The 17975-nt window shown below is 35.3% G+C and overlaps 1 protein-coding gene across 5 annotated transcripts in view; it reads left to right on the forward strand.

The window, feature by feature from the left end:
- Nucleotides 1-518: 518 nt before the first annotated feature.
- The window catches only part of FCHO2 (FCH and mu domain containing endocytic adaptor 2), a 110401-nt gene continuing 92944 nt past the window's right edge, over nt 519-17975 (forward strand). Inside the window, exons 1-2 of one of the 5 annotated variants that reach the window (XM_074359664.1) lie at nt 519-791; nt 13088-13179. In XM_074359664.1, coding sequence (XP_074215765.1) covers nt 759-791; nt 13088-13179 — 125 coding nt within the window. In that variant the 5' untranslated portion in view covers nt 519-758. The remainder of the gene's footprint in view (nt 792-13087; nt 13180-17975) is intronic. The other 4 variants (XM_074359671.1, XM_074359661.1, XM_074359657.1 and 1 more) reach the window with 4 other exon arrangements.

The raw sequence follows: 17975 nt of genomic DNA on the forward strand, positions 1-17975 counted from the left end.
TTTCGGGCACGTTCCTGCTGTCGGCAGTCCGGACTGGTTTGCTCCTGGAGTGCTAGAGGGCAGCGGCCTCGGCCTCGGCCTTGGTGCCGGGGTCTCACGCAGCTTCCAGGGCTATCAGGGCGTTTCCTCCTTTTCCGGCTTCGGAAAGTTTTGTTTTGGTTTTTAGCTCCATATCAAGGAAAGGCACCCAGTGGACCAAAGGTTTCTGAGTCTCCTCCAGGTGATAAGAAGCCAAGTCTCCCCCATCTTAAGCTTGTCCGGACCTGGATCCCTTAGAGATCCTCGAAAGCTCAGGGAGCGAGTCTTTTAAGGAGAGCAGACAGCCTGGCTGCTAATTCCATTGTCCCTGGCCCGCTCCTCTCTTGGCTCAGTCCCTGAGCCGGTACGCATCGCACCGCGAAGCGTGCGGGCAGTCTCCCAGGTGAGTGCTCCCAGACCGAGTTCTTCATCATTCCCAAGAGAATACTCATTCTCAACCGCGCCCGTGCTGGGGAGAGAAACCCGACTAAAACCCGGGAATAGGGTCCAGAGCGCATGCGCAACCAAGCAGTGGCGTTGGAGAGTTCGCCGCGCGCGCGCGCGCGCGCGCGGGGCGGCCGCTAGGTGGCGCATGCGCCCTGGAGGGTGCGGGCCGACCTCCGGGACGAAGAAGGCGTCGGCGGCGTCGGCGGCGTTGGCGGCGTCGTGGGGGCCGGGCCGGTGTTTACACGGCGGCGGGAGGGCGCGGACGCGGAACCCGGCGCGGCGGCGGCGGCACGATGGTCATGGCGCATTTCGTTGAGAATTTTTGGGTAAGAGAAGGATGTTGGACACTGTATGGGTTTCGGAGTCCGAGGGTTCTGCTCCTGACCTCGGCCTGCGTGTGCTTCGGGCGGCGGCGGCGGCTCCGCGGGCAGGGCCAGCGTCCTCGGACCGCCGCCTATAGCGTCCCGCCTGGATGAAGCCTGTCGGGCCAGGGGTGGCCGGCCTCCCAGACTCGCAGGCTTGGAGCCCTTGCGGGGGGCGGGGACTGTCAGCGCGGTGCCTTAGCCGGTAGCGGGGACGCCGAGGGGCCGCCCGCCGCCCGCGCTGGGACAAAGCGCCGGGTGGGGCGGGAGACGGGACCCTGCCCCGCAGGAGACTCCCGGAGCCGGGCGCGCTCCTCAGCTGGGACGCGGACGACGGGCCCGCGGCGCGGCCGCCCCCAGCTGCGCGCTGCCGGCGAGTGCCGGCCGGGTCGGGGCGGAGGGGGGCTCTCCTCCTTCCCGCCGGGCAGGCCCCGCCGCCGTTTCCCCACGAATTCCCGTGCGGGTGGGCCGGATCAGCATTTCCTCTCGGCCTCGCAGCTCGGCTCGTTGATCTGCTCCCAGGACTTGCCTCTGGGCCTGTTCACAAAGCGTATAAAAGTTGAATTTAACGTAACAGGACTCCTTCGGCTTAAATGCACCGAGCCTTTCCCTTGTCTCCTGTGCTCCTTCCCCTTCCTCATTCTTTCCACGCGTCTCCTAACTCAGTATTAGTATTAGGTGATTCTGTGAGAATGAGTTCCCAGTCTCCCTGTGGAGTGTTTTTCTGCAGTTATTCTTTGTTGTAATGGGAAGTAGAGTTCAGCCGTGTAGAGAAAAGTAACGAGTTTACTCAGGTGTCTCGGTTGAATCCCATTTATGGCTTGGCAGTTTCAAGTACTAAAATTCCTATTAGTTAAGGTTTAGAAATATTTAAAGGAGTACTCTTTCAGTGAATAAGGAGTGTGCCTTCAATTCTTAATTCTAAGTGTTTCAGGCATGAATTTGCTTAGTAATCAAATCGGTTCATAGTTATTTGTCTTGAATGTTCCTTGTTTTACACAAATACTACACATTAGTTTTTTCTTTAACAGCTTTTTGGAGGTACAAGTTACCTACCATACAATACACCCCCATTTAAATGCAATTCAAGGGTCTTTCATATATTCTTAGAGTTGTGCGAGCCTCACTATGTTTTTAGAATAGTTTTTGTCACCTCAGGAAGAATCCTGGTATCCATTAGCGGACACTACGCATTTCCTTCCTACCTTCGTCTTAGGCAACTAGTCTGTAGATTTCTGCCTATATAGATTTGTCTTTTCTGGATACAATCATATAAATGCGATTGTATATGTGGTCCTTTGTGACTGGCTTCTTTCACTTAGCATGTTTCCAAGGTTTATCCAGGATGTAGCATGCGTCAGTATATCATTCCATTTTATGGCCAAATAGTGTTCCATTGTGGATGTGTGTAGACATGGTCTTCACTTCTTTTGAGAATGGAATTGCTGGATCATATGGTAACTCTTTGTTGAACATTTTGAGGAACAGCCAAACGTTTTCCAAAGTGTTCTAACTATTTTACAATCCCACTAGCAATGTCTGAGGGTTCCAGTTTTTCCATATACTGGACAACACTTGTTATCCGTCTTTTTTTATTGTAGTGGATGGGTGTAAAGTAATATCTCATTGTTTTGATTTGCAGACACATGATTTTGTAAATATTTTCTCCCATTCTGTGGGTTATCTTTTTCACTTTCTTGATGGTGTTCTTTGAAGCACAGAAGTTTTTAATTTTGATGAAGTCTTGAAGTCAAATTTATCTAATTTTTTGTTATGTCTTATGCTTTTGTTGTCATGTCTAAGAAGTGTTTCCTAACCCAAGATTACAAAGGTTTACTTCTATGTTATTTCTGTGGGTTTTGTATGTAGTTTTAGTTCTTACACTTAACCGGTGGTCCATTTGACGTTAACTTTTCTGTATGTTGCCAAGAAGAGGTACAGCTTCATTCTTTTGCATGTGGATAGCTTGTAGTTCCAGGATTATTTGTTGAAAAGGCTGTTCTTCATTGGATAGTCTTGGCATGCTTGTTGAAAATCAGGTGATGATAGATGTTTGAGTTTATTTCTGGATTTTCATTTGATCCCATTGTCTTGTCTTTAAGCTAGTACCACACTGTTTTGATTACTGTATTTTTGTAATAAGTTTGGAATGGAAATGTGAGTGCTCCAAATTTTCTTTTTCAAGATTACTTTGGCTATTCTGGGTCCCTTGATTTTCCATATGAATATTAGGTTTAGCCTATCGATTTTAGACTTTAGGTTTTAGAGTGGCAAGTTATAAAACTTTTATAAGAATCATTTAAAATTTGACATTCTTATAATGTTTTGCATTTTTCTGGATGCGTGAAGGTGTTTTTGAAGTTTGCTAACTTAATTCCAAATTGCACATTAACGTTTTAAAGTTATCTTTTGTTTTTTGTTTATTGAGTTTTGAATATAGCCTTTTTTGGTGTTTTTGGCTATTATGAGTAATACTCCTATAAACATTTTTGTACAGGTTTTTTTGTCCCTTGTTTGTCTCTTTTAGAAGAGGAATGGGAATAAATTTAGATACCTGAAATCTAGAGAAAATCCCAAGTATAATTTATGCTAAGTTTTTGCTTTCACTTCCAGTATTGAGTACAGATAGTTAAAATAGGCTGCAATTTATTTTACTTACAAACCTGATTGGGACTGAAAAGTCTAAATTGAACCTTAAAAAGCTTCAAGGGAGGGCTGAATGAACTGGGAAACTGTAGGAATTAAATAACTCCTCAGAATTTGATAGCTATCTAAGACAACTTAAAAATTTATGTATTTCAGGATCATTTATAAAATAATTTCTTAAAATAGGGAATTTACAATATTATTTTTACTTTTCTCCTGTAATGTTTAAAGTGAGTGTCAAAACAAAATAAAACTTGTCAAAGTGAGGTAATGGGAACCTTTCAAGTTTTAGGTTTCTAACCAAACAAGCTATTTAATTGTTTTTTTCCCTACATATAAAAAGACAAATCTTTTTGTTGTGGCATTTTGTTAGAGGAAAGTTTGAATCATTCAAACTCTCTACAGGCTCTTTTGAAAGCAGTACATCCTGCTTTTTTCTTCATAGTTTTTCTTAACTAAAACTATATGTTATGTTACAAATTCCTTTACTTAATTCTATACTTTGAAGAGAAAAATATATCCAAAACTTCTTACATAGCAGGTGTTTTGTTGCTGATAAGTCAGTTTTTGCCACAAAGTATACTGCCATTGATAATCAAGTTGAAAATGAACAATAAATACCTATTATTTTAGGTATTTTTGCCCTGAAATTTTTCCTTATTTTATTTCTTTTACTATTTAACCAGTACAGAAGTCTCATTCCATTTATCTGTTTATTTCACTGGTATTGTCATGCTTTGCTTTTAAATAAATTCAGAGCACTTGGTTATACAGTTCTTCCTTGATATGCTTTGGGGATTGGTTCCATTTGAGGATACCAAAATCTGCATGATGCCCAAGTCCCTTATATAAAATGATTAGTACTGTATATCCAGAATTTGATCTACCATTACATGGATAAACTCGGAGGATTAAAATATTTTTAAAAATCTGGAATTGCTATTAATAGGACTTTGGAATGCAAAACATTATGATGTTTTTCCTTGGTTATTCATTCTAAATTTAGTATCCTACAAAGAGACTACTAGTCTACTACAACCAGACTACTAGTCTCTTTGTATCCTACAAAGAGACTAGTAACCATAGACACACACACATGCACATATTCTTTGCAGTTAATAATCCATATGAAAATTTTAAAAATATATCTTTAGAAAATTAGTTGAGGTGACCATGGAAACCCAGAATATAGACTTACTTTTTACTAATTCTTGAAATTTCAGAGTATTATAGTTTGGGGTACTTGCTTAGGATATGACCCCATTAGATGATATTCTTAAGCTTTTTAAGTGTTTATATATTTACATGTATACATTAACAGATTTGCAAAATTTACAGGGTTCAGTATTCAAAAGTTGCAAAAGGAAATAAAGTATAAGATCTTCCTCCTTTTATCCACCCATCAGGATCTTCCAAAAGGCAATCACTGTTACCAATTTCTTATGTAGTTTTCCAGAGATAACCTATGTATATATAAGCATATAGCATACACTAAGATAACGTGTTACTGTGTAACTGTTGGCCAGTTAACTATGCCCAAACTATTTCCAACTGCAACAAGCTATGGAAGTGCAAACTGCAGATTCATCTAACTTGGTTCAAGTAGACAACAGATAGATGTTATAAAATTATATTTTAATTTTTTTGGTGGGGGAAGGTTATTAGGTTTATCTGTTTATTTATTTATTTATTTTTAATGGTGGTACTGGGGATTGAACCCAGGACCTCATGCATGTTAAGTGTGCGCTCTACCACTTGAGCTATACCTTCCGCCCTAGTATATAGTGTTTTAGATGGAACCAGATTTTACTGGGAGACTCTTAGAATTTGAGGGGACGTGGAGGGGTGGTATATTTTTACTTTTGCCTTAATCATTGAAATTGAGAAAGTGATACTGATTTAGTCTGTGTAAGTTCAAATTCAGGGGAAGGATTTTAGAACATTGATATGAAATGATAAAAATTTGCTGTTTGGGTTCTTTTCCAGCCCCAGACTAAATCCTAAATGCTCCAGTCCTTTCAGAACTACTTAAATTATTTACACACCCTTCGATAGCTCAGCTGGTAGAGCAGGAAATTACAGAGGTAATTATTTAGGCAAAGGTGTAGGAGAACAGTATGCTTTGTGTCAACCAGCATTTTTGGTTAGCATAAGCCCTTTGGAAGTAGTTTTATTTTGTTTTGTTTTTTGGAGGTAGTTTGTTGAGTCATCGCATAACTCCTGAGATTAACCAGGCTGATTTAATAATTCTGGAACAGTTAACAGAAGCACCCTAAGAAACTTATAGAAATATGGTGATGTGGAGACTTATACAGGGGAAGGGAATAAAGGCTTGTCTTTGAAAAAAATTGGTGTGAAAAAATTAAAGAATACTTGAGTTGAAAGAATTTTAGTAGGTATCTAGTCCACAGAGGTAAGCAAAAAGTGATCAGATGTGAGGAGAAATAAAAACAGCACAACAGTAATGGAAACCTATAATTACAGTTGACCTCTGAACAGTGTGGGGTTTTGGGGTGCTAACCCCTGCACAGTTGAAAATCAGGGTATGACTTGTAGTTTTTATAGTTGGCCCTCCCCATCCACGGTTCCTCTGTAATGGCAACACTGCATCCATGGATTCAACTAACCTGTGGTCATGTAGTGCTGTAGTATTTACTATTGAAAAAAGCCACGTGTAAGTGGACTTGTGCAGTTCAAACCTGTGTTGTACACGGGGTCAACTGTATATCTGTTGGTAAAGAGGCTAGGGAATGTTGCTGGAATGGCCAGAGGCAGAGAGGATTAAATTGGGAAGTGATTAGTGAACTGTGTGATGAAGCTGAGGCACACAATTCCATCAGTTCCATTAGGCACATGCTCCTTGATGAAAATGCAGGAGTGTAAGTTTTGAAATATATGACAAGCATCTTTGCTTGACTTCAGGGAAAAGATAGGAAGGTGCAGGGTAAGTAAAGCAAATTGGTGGTTGGGGCCTTAATTAAGAAGTGTTAGTTTTTGGTTGAAACAACAGCCCATGAAGGTGTTTTTCCTTTTTAATTATAACCATTATTATGTGCTGGTTGAAACATATAAGAAAATAAAAATTATCTATAGCCTTTCTCACTGTCCTCTAAGATTTTCTTTAGAAATATAAAATTCAAAACAGGTTTTACTATGTAGTTCAGTATTTTGGTATTTTCAAATGATACTAATATCAAGCATTTTTCTCACGTGGTTAAGTATTCTTTGAAAATACTTTCAGTGACTGTATAGGTTTCCATGGAATGGCTAAGATGTAATTCTTTTTTAACATTCTCCTTTTGGATATTTAGGTTAGTTCCAATTTTTGTTTTTGCTTTTTCCATTTACGAATTATGAGGACTGGTGATTTAAGTATGTGAACACAGTGCCAGATTAAGAAAGTAGCTTTGTGTCTTTCCAAGCAGATTGAAAAGTTTTTGAGAAAGCTGAAATTGTTGGGGTTTTTTTGAAAATAATGGAAACAACATACATTTACAGAATATTACAGAAAGTTTGAAAAGTATAACAGTGACAAAAAAAAATAGCTCAAAACTGCTTCTGCTGTGTTTGTTGATCTTTTTAGATGGCTTGAAGGACTTAACTAACTGGAGGAACTGAGTTATAATTTAAAAGATTAAGGAGAAGTATTTGAGGGGTGAGAAGGTAATTTTTTTTAAAGTAGTAAGATTTTTTTCCTTCAGTCAGTCAGCAAATGTGTTTGAGTAACTTGAACCGGCACCAAGTGGTTCTGACTGCTGAGTGTGCTCATTATACATTTTAATCAGTGTTTTCTGCTTTAGCAGTATCTTGCCAAGAGCTCTGCGGAGTGGGTTTAGTGATCTTGTATGAGAAGTTTAATATGAGTTTAATATATAAACAGAACATTTATTAGAAGAGATTATAACTTGTGGTTGAATGTCCTGTTTACATATAGAAAAAGTGTGCACTTATTTTACTCTTTTCTTTACAGTTTTCAAGGCAAAAATGGCACTGGAGGGCTATTGTTGCATATTTGTTCAATTCATATAAAAAGTATCTAGAAGAGTCTTCACTAGAGGGGCTATTCTTCAGAGCAAAAAAAAATGTTCAGAACTAGTTAAATGTTTCGTGTTTTCAGAGAAGGCAGGATAAAGTGAGACTATATCAAGCACATGTTAATGCTATATTTTGCAATGACTTGTTTGAGGTTGTCTAATAAATGTCAGAAAGAATAGAGTTAAAGGAGAATGTAGAGAGGTAAGAATTGATGATATTTATTTATTTTTGAGGTAATTTTTAGTTGAGTGGCAGGTTAGGCATGTTATTGCTGTTTATATGACAGTATCTCCTAACCCTTCTCTTCCCTTTCCAAAATTTCTTTTTTTTTTTTACTTAAAAAGGAAACTAGGTAAAGTCAACTTTTAAATTAGTAGCCCGATTATATAGTATACTCTGAATCTTTTGCCTATTTTCCAGCTCTTTGACTTGTCAAAAGTGAAGAATTTCCAGTTTTTATATTTTAGTGTTTAATTTACTGTTGCCCTTAAAAGGTTCTTTGAAGGAGAAGTTCCAAAGCATTAATTAAAATATATGGGATTTATAGCTTTGTGCTTTTCCACTATTCCTTTTTGTGGCTCTTAAAAACCCAGACATATTAACAATTCCATTTTTGTTGAAATTTCATACCATTATTAATAGAGGCGTGCATTTTTTCTTCGAGTGGAAATATATTAGATTGTATTTTGTAGCTATTGGAAATTTTTTAAGTATGAACTTAAGTTATAGGATCAACCAGAAAAAGAGTTGCCAAAATAGATTTGATGACTTATTTAAAACTTTTAACTTGAAATTTCAAGGATATCTCACTTATAGACTCTGTATTACACCAGAAAAAAACCCAACATTTTCAGTGACTTGGTAACCTTACTTACAACTTAGTTATCTTTTCAGCTAAATTTCAGTTTAATTAATAATTTAGATGTAAAACAATATGCATGACATGATCTCATTTTCATATTAAAAATAACATGTATGCAAAAAGGAATCTGAACTGATATATGTATACATCAAGCTGTTAACTGCAGTCATCTTATGTCAATTGCAGTGGTTAGAGGAAACTATAGGTACTGAGAAGTTTGTCTTTTCTTAAAGGACCTGTATGATTCTGGACTTTCAATATTCAAAGGTTGATAAAACTTTTTTTCCCTCTTCATATTAGGAATTACTATAAAAAGATTTTTATGCCTTTGTATATTGGATTACAGCAAGGTTTTATTTGCCTCAGGTCACAATCAGAGGACTTTGTATGAAGATGCTACCTCTTTGCATTGAGATGGATGGAGAAAAGAGCCTCAGTGTAAACTTTCATTGTAATTGTCCTCTTTGGACCAGTAATGGTGTTAGCACCTGTTTCTGTCAGTTAATACTGAAAATGTCCCTGCTAGAATTTATTAAAAATGATCAAAATATTATTCACTTAACTTTTTTAACAACTTTATTGAAATATATTTTGTGTACCTTATAGTTCATGATTTAAACTCTGCAGGTCAGTGGTTTTTGTTAATGTTCACAGATATGTGTGATTATCATCCTAGTCAATTTTAAAACATTTTCATTATCTCAAAAAGAAACCTTGTACCTTTTATCACCCCTTGTCTCATCCCCACCCCACCTCAAGCAACCCATAATCTATCTGTTTTTATAGATATCCCTATTCTGAACTTGAATATGAGTGGAGTCATATAGTATGTGGTCTTTCATGACTGGCTTCTTTTTCTTAGTGTAATGTTTTCAAGGTTCATCAATATAGTAGCATATATTAATACTTCATTCCTTTTATGGCTGAATAATATTCCAGTGCATGGGTGTATCACATTGTTTATCTATTGGTTAGCTGATGGGCATTTGTGTTATTTCTACCTTTTTGTTGTGAGTAATGCTGCTATAAACATTAGTGTACAAAATTTTTTATGGACATATGTATTATCTTAAGTGTTGATTGAACGAATGAATAAGCCAGCAGAAAATAAGCTAATCACAGATGAGTAGATACCTACTCTTAAAAATCTAGCTATTTGAGTTTGGGTTTCTTTTTGTGTTCTAAAATTGTGGTGATGGTGGCACAGCTCTGTAAATATCCTAACTTTTTTTTTGCATTGCACACTTTAAATAGGCAAATTGTATGGTGTGAATTGTATCTCAATAAAATTGTTAAAAAAAGAATAAAAATTTGAGCAGAAGGAAAGAAACTAGCCATTGATAATCAATTTTTTTAATCTACAGTTGGTTGTATACTTGGGAGAAAATTGCATTTTAAAGCTGCTTGTCATGGTAGCTTTTAACTCTAATAACTAACAAAAAACTAATACTTAAAAATCTACTGCATTTTTTTTTACTGCAGTTAAAAAACACTATATTTATTTCATTGTAAGACATATTGTCATTTGTTTAACCATTAGTGTTAATGGATGTTTTTGAGTTGTTTCTGCCTTTTTCACAATTATAAACAGTACTGTAGTGAATACTCTTCCAGAGTTATCTGGGTATATGTGTTTTTGTGGTGTTGATTTCTAAAAGTGGAATTGCTGGATCAAAGGGCATGGATATTTACAGTTTTAGTAAAATACTGAAGACCAGGAAACATCTTTAGTTGTAATCCTATTTTATAATAAAAGTCTGTTGTCGAGTTACTTGTACATTTGTGTATTTGTAGTTAGCCAAGAAAAACCAAGTTCTACCTGCTTGAGTTATCAGAATATGTCAAGAAAAAAATTTTTGTATTGAAAATGATAGGAACATATTCACTTCAATGTCTAGGGTGATAAAATGGATATGCAATTCAGAAATATTTCCTGTTATTTTACTTTTCTTCGAATTAGGACCATCTACTAAAAACATTGATGGCTACTAAAAAATTAATAGAAACTGCATGAGGGTACTTTTAGTTAAAAAAGAAAACTGGGTAATCTCATATGGTGACAATTATAATCAGTTGTGATTGTCGGTTTCAAGAGTGATCTTTCTCCATTTCCCGAGAATTCCCAGTGTTTTGTTCAGGTGAAGACATTGAGCTCCAGTATTGTCTTCTACTGTATTTTTTACATATATATAAATATGTGCATATGTAATACACTGTCTTATCAAAAGCTACAAAGTAACTTTTTGACAAGGTGACAATAAAACCTGGATTCTTGGTTTGACTTTGAAGTTTTTTTTTTTTAAGATACATGTATATTTATTTGTGTGTGTATGTGTTTGTGTGTGTGTGTGTGGAGAGAGAGAGAGAGAGAGCCATGTGAAGTATTAAAATTTTTGCTTAGTTTGTGCCAAAGAAAAAGTTACTGATCAATAAATATTTGTGTTAATAGGTTTGTGAAATTGTTTAAGAAAATAGTGTCTAGAGTCAAACTCATTACATTTTTAGAACTCAGTGAATGAATATCCAGTAGGAAGAAATGACAAATGGATTTGTAATCATGCAGGGTGTTTATGTTTAGTCGTTACTGCTTCTTGAAGCAGACTTTTTCTGTATCACATCCTTATTAGGATGAGTTTTCCTTTTCTTTCCAAGTGAAGGCCTGAGGGATAGGTAGCTAGTACTGTTTCCTAAGGAATATTATATTACTGTCACTGTAGTAATATTATTATATTGAATGGTAAGCAAATTAATAAACCTTACTCCTTCTGTTGGGTCTTTTACATAATATACTGCTTGCATATTTGAATTTCCCAAATAAAGAACTTAGTTCTAGGACTTCTTAATAAGAACTCAGATTTCTGAATGTAATATAACCTTTTCTTGATTGCTTAATGTTTACAGTACTATAACAGTAAAAAAAAATTCTCAGGACATTACTGCCCCGGTTACTAGATGATCTCTAAGTTTTCTTGTCTTCTTTAGGAAAAAAAAAAGAAGATTTTTTCCCTTTCTCTTGTAAGGCTTGTAGTTACTATTTCTTCTAATAGTCTATGTGCCTGTTTGAATGGCCCTTCACTACCAGCTCATTTCTAATTTGAATATGCATAATGAATATGCATAACACATACTGGGAACCTAAGTAACCTGACTTGTTAAGAGTTATGTGCAAATGAGAACTAGTAGGTGTCAGGGGAGAAGTTTGGGGCTTGAGAGCTCCAGACTTTGGAATTTATGGTCCTAGATTGCAGGTTTGTTTTTTTCAAGGTTCATGACTATGTTATGGGAGTTGGTGGGTAGTTTAATCATGCATAGTTTCTGTATTATATTCAAGTATTTGAGTGAATTCCTTGGAGGATTCAGGCCCTTGATTATTTTGTCTGTAATTTTATTTACTAATCTGCATGATGATGTTAATTTTGCTTATGATAGGCTATTGGTAATGGTTACTTCAAGAATATTATTTTGGCTAAAATAAATGTGTGTGAAAAAATCAGAGAAAGTAAAGAACTAAAGTTAGATCATAATTTTTTTCTTTATCTTTAACGTGAACAATTGTAGAAGCTAAATGATGTGTTTGGATTTATAAGAGACTATAGTTTTATATTCTTGATTTATGAAATGGATGTTGAAAATGCTAAGCATGTTATTTATGTTATCTCATTACAAATCTGATGTTTTAATTTGTTGTATGTGTAACAATCTAAGTACTTGCTATATTAGCTGACAAGTTTATTAAGTATCACTTCAGCATAACCGGAAGTTCCTATAATATGTTTCCTGTTTTTGGCAAACTGGAAAAATTAAGTTTCAGATTGCATAACGCTTACGGCATTTCTTTCTGTTTCCAATGAATATATTCAGTTCTTCATTATTTTCACTGAAAAGAAAGAAAAACTGCTAACTGTAAAGAGAGTTGCTGAGCTTAGTTTATGGTCTTTCATTTCACCTATAAAATTTGTATTTCTTTCTTTCTTTTTTTTAACGGAGGTGCTGGGGATTGAACCCAGGACCTTGTGCATCCTAAGCATGCACTCTACTACTGAGCTATTCTCAACCCACTAAAATGGATATTTCTAATGTTTTCTTTGCTACAACTTGCTAATTTAGATTTTATTGGATTAAATTGAAAGATTTTCTAGGATTGTGTAGTAGTCTGGTTTGTTAATTACTCATTAGTTGAGGACTAGCCAATAGACCATTACTTCTTCTGTTAAAACTTTATCTCCTTTTTCACATCTCAAGTTAAGTTTACTGAAAGATTTATATTACTGATTATAAAGTATTTTGTGGTATTCAGTGATTATGTGATTAGTAACGTGCCGTTATTTTAAAGTACAGACTCAGAGTTAAATAATCAAGAATCCCTCAATGCAGGTTGAAGGAATTAACATGGAATTTGGTAGTGCATTTAAAAAGATCCATGTTTATCTTCTCTAAACTATGCTCTGCTTATTTCTTAAAATTTCAGGTGAATTTCTTTAATAATCTACTTATGAATGATTCTAGAGTGTATACATGTGTGTGCTGTGTGCATATGTGTATAATAAATTGTAAACTTTTTTAAAGCATATAGTATTCCTTTAATACAGTTTAAACAATGAGCAGCAATGGTTAAATTGAGGGAAAACAGCTTACTTGAACATTAGAATTGCATGTCAGTTATTCCTAAATTATTTTGATCTCTTTTTGTTAAAATAAGGATCTGTTTAAATTTTAGGGGGAAAAAAATACTGGCTTTGATGTCCTTTACCATAATATGAAATATGGACAGATATCGACAAAAGAACTAGCAGATTTTGTAAGAGAAAGGTATGTATTTTTTAATGTCATTTAACAATTCATTGTTAAGATACATTTCAGAATATAAATAACTGAGAAAATTTTAGTTGGATATGGATAAAAATAATCAAGTACACTTTAAAAAAGTGTACCGTAGTTATGTTTTAAATTAGTGGTGTCTGTCATTTACACACTGAGGGCTGAATTGAATAGTGGCTTTCAGGGGCATTTGATAAACTCCTGGCTTTCAAATTAACATTTGAACATATTATCTATATATTTTTCTTTTAATGTGTTAGCAAGGTGATATAATAGAAAAACTGAGGAATTTTTTAGGATAAAATACTATCTTCTTTTAAACAAGTATATTTTTAAGCGAACATACTAAAATAATTTGAAAAGACTAAGTTTTCTGAACTTGTAGTTAAATTATATATTATTATAACTTTAATTTTTAATAAGTCCAAAGTATATGTTTTTAAATTCTGCTAATTTATAAAACATATTTTTTTAAGACTCTTAGAATATAATAGTCAATTAAAAACTGTCAAAAATCAGTACAATTTGATTTGATTAAAGCAATTTTGTGGCTGGCCCCACTTGGTAATTTTTATGTGAACATATTTAAAATCTTTACCTTGATAATAGGGATACTTTGCCTTTATATACAATCAATACTCCATTCATTCTTTAAGCAATATATATCCCATGTCTGCTGTGTGCCAGGCACTTGTCTGGATTCTGGGAATATGATGGTAAAGATACAGCTTCTGCCTTCATGGAGTTTTTTAACTGGTAGAAATTGGGGAACAAACTATTCTGTGTTAGATTAGTCCTCTTCTGGCTTCCACCTTTCCACTGGAGTTAAAAGGGGTCCATAAGCTCTATTGCTGTGGTTAAAGCTATCCCTCACAGCCTTCCACATCACTGGAAAGAGTAAAAGAGAGGCTCTGGAACTCTGTATCTCCTAGCATGTCCCCTGGTCTCCTTCTCCCTGAATATTTATATCACTACTATAATTATCTATCTTGAGACCAACAGGGCAATTGTCATTATGCCTTTTAACCCTATTTATGTCAGTTACTATAAGAAGTCCAGGACTTCTGGGTCATCCCTTCTTTGCCCAGTATCTAATCCCTTTATGATTCTGTGGGTAGTGAGACACCTCCTTCCACTCCCCCTTCTTTACTTTATTTTTCTTCATAGCACTTAACAATCATCTGATACAAGTGATATTTTACTTTTTTATTTGTTTATCTGTCTCTCCTCACTAGGATATAAACTCCACAAGGGCAGGGATTTTTTTTTGTCTTTGCTTTTTGTTCTTTCTCCTGCACTTGAGATAGTGCTTGGCCCTTAGTAGGCTCTCAGTAAAGACGTTTTGATAGAATGAATTTCTAACTTCACTGTCTTGATCCAAGCTACCATAATTGTTGCCTGGACTGCAACAATTGTTCCTAACTGACCTTTACATACATTCTCTGTACTGTAATTGGAGTGTTTTTTCCACCCAAATGACAGATTAGTTTGCCACTCTTCCTTGTTTAAACCATTTTAAAGACTTCCCCTTGCTCTTAAGATAGGCCTGCATGAACTGACCTCAAATTGCCTCAGGCTTTAGCTCACATCCGACTCCTCCTTATTCTGACTCCTTTTTCCTCTCCTTAGAGATTGGCTATTTTATTGACAGGCTTTTTTTCAGTCCAGATTCTGTACATGCTTATTCCTATTTTTACCTAGTTAATGCCTGCTTATTCTTTAAAGGTTAGCAATGTGGTCACTTCTCCAGGGATTCCTTTCTTAATCTCTCTGACCAGGTCACACTCATCTATTATAATGTCTCTCAACATCATATATCTCTTTGTAGTATTTATAAAATGTTGTAATTATTCATTTTTGTTATTTGTTTCTATGTTCCCCTATAAGGGGAACAATATACAATATTCTGTTGTATCGCAGTGCCTAGCACAGAGCCTGGCATAAGTGGATACTTGTATTGAAGAGTGAAGAAGAAAGAAAAGATAAGATAGACACATAAACATATACTATGCACTAAGGACTTTTCATAAATTATCTCATTTAATTGTCAAAAGTCTAACTCTCATTTTATAGATAAGAAAATTAGGGCCCAGAAAGGTTAAATAACTTCCTAAGTTAGTCATTCAGATTTTCTTTCTCTTATCCCCTCATCTTCTCACTACTTCTATGTTCCTTTCCTTTCTCCTCCCTTTCTCCTTTGCTCCTTTCTTTCCTCTCTTCTTCCCTTGCTTCCTTCCTTCCTCCTTTCCTTCCAAAAGCTTTTTTGAGTATAATTGAGACACAACATACTTCATGTATTTAAAGTATACAATTTGATACATTTCGACATATGCATACACTTGTGAAACCATCACCATAATCAAGAAAGTGAACATACTTGTTAAGTCCTTTGAAATTTCTAATGTCCCTCCCCTCATCATAAGCAGCCACTCATTTGCTTTTGACACTTAAGTTAGTTCTCATTTTCTAGAATTCTGTATAAATGGAACTATATAGTTGTCTGGTGCTTTCACTAAGTATAATATTTTTGAGATTTATCCATGTTGTTGCATATGTCAGTAATTGATTCCTTTTTGCTATTGAACAGTATTCCATTTATGGATATACTGTAATTTGTTTATTCATCTTTCAATGGAAGTTAGTTGTACCTATTTTTTGAACTTGTATTAAGTGTATCAGTTTAATCACATGGTGGGTATTTTTGTCTGACTCCTGTAACTCAGCACTGTTGAGAGATCCTTTTGTATTAAGTTTAGTATAATTTATTTACAGTGCTGTTTAATACTACATTATTTAAATATATCAAATGTGTTTACTACTGTTGGACATTTGGGATGCTTCCAGCTTTTGCTATTACAAGTAATATTGCCTTGAGTATTCTTGCATATGTGTCTCAGTACACACATACACATATTTATATTAGGTATTTACCCTGGAGTAGAATTGCCAGGTCTTAGAGTGTGTGTATGTTCAACTCTAGTAGCGAATGCCAAAGAATTTTCCAAGGTGATTATACCAGTTTACACAAGCAGTAACCTTGTTGGGGAGTTCCAGTTGCTCCATGTCCTCACAACACTTGGTTTTTGTCAGTCCTTTAATTTGAGCAAGTCTGATAAGTGGTTGTGTCTCATTCTAGCTTTAATTTGCATTCTCTGATGCATAATGAAATTGAACATCCTTTTATATGTTTACTGACCATTTGCATCTTCTTTTTTATGAAGTACCTGTTCCTCTTTTGCATTTTTTTTCCTTCCTTTTAAAAAATAAATTGAAGGAATTCTTTATGTATTCTAGGTAAAAACAGTTTGTCAGTTATGTGTTACAAATTTATATAAATGCCCTTGACTTTTATACATTGACTTGCTGTCCAGCAGCCTGGCAGTTCTTGTTTATTCTGTTAGTTTATCTGTAGATTCTTTTAGGTTTTCTGTGTTTATAATCATCTTATGCAAAGGACAGTTTTCTCTCTCCCTTTCCAATCCTTATACCTTTTATTTCTTTTTCTTGACTTACTGCATTGGCTCGTACCTCCAGTGTAATGCTGAATAGAAATGATGATGGCAGGCATCCTTGTCTTGTTTCCAGTCTCACATTTCATTCTCAAATATATTCTAGTTTTTATCCCCAACTATTTATCAGATTATGGAAATTCTTTTTTACATACTATTTTGGTAAGACTTTTGTTTTCCTTTTTTAAAAAGTCCTAAATGGATATTGAAGTTGGTCAGATACTTTTCCTGCATCTATTGAGATGCTGTGTTTTTCTTTTTTTTTTTTTCCCACTTGTTAATCTGAATTACATTGAATTTTGAATGTTAAGCTAACTTCCCATTCCTGGTATAAACCAAACTTGGTGGAGATGTATTTTCATTTTTACATATTAGTAGGTCAGTTAGCTGCTATTTTAGTTAGTATTTTTGCATCTATATTTATGAGTGAGATTGGCGAAAATTTCCTTTCTCTAAATATTCTTAGGTTTGATATCAAGGTTTGCTTGCCTTATAAAATGAGCTTGGGATTATACTCTATTTTTGCATTCTCTGGAACATTTTGTGGGAGATTATAGTTTCTTACGTGTTTTATAAATTTGCTGGTAAAGCCATCTGGGCTTGAAATTGTCTTTGTAGGAAGGTTTTAAATCACATATTTAATTTCTTTAATAGTTGGAGGACTACTCAGAAAATTTTGGCCATCAGTATGTCTTCTTTGGAGAAATGTCTGTTAGATGCCCATTTTTGGATTGGATTGTTTGTTTTTTTGATATTGAACTGTATGATCTGTTTGTATATTTTGGAAATTAATCCCTTGTCAGTCGAATCATTTGTAAATATTTTCTCCCATTCTGTAGGATGTCCTTTCATTTTGTTTATGATTTCCTTTGCTGTGCAAAAGCTTGTAAGTTTGATTAGGTCCCATTTAAAAAAAAAATTTTGCTTTTATTTCTTTTGCCTTGGGAGACTGACCTAAGAAAAGAAAACGTTGCTGCAATTTGTGTCAGAAAACGTTTGCCTGTTTTCTAGGAGTTATATGGTGTCATGTCTTATATTTAATTCTTTAAGATTTGGCCCTTTTTAAAATCACGTTTGTTTTCTTATTGTTGAGTTTTAAGAGTTCTTTGTGTATATGGGATAAAAGTTGTTTTTCTCAGGTGTCTTTTGCAAATAGTTTCTCTCAGTTTGTGGCTTGTCCTTGTATTTTCTTGACATCATCTTTCACAGAGCAGTTTTTAATTTCAGTGAAGTCAGGCTTATCAATGATTTCTTTCATAGATCATGTTTATAGTATTG

Source organism: Camelus bactrianus, chromosome 3, assembly GCF_048773025.1.
Source record: "Camelus bactrianus isolate YW-2024 breed Bactrian camel chromosome 3, ASM4877302v1, whole genome shotgun sequence".
Classification (NCBI taxonomy): domain Eukaryota; kingdom Metazoa; phylum Chordata; class Mammalia; order Artiodactyla; family Camelidae; genus Camelus; species Camelus bactrianus.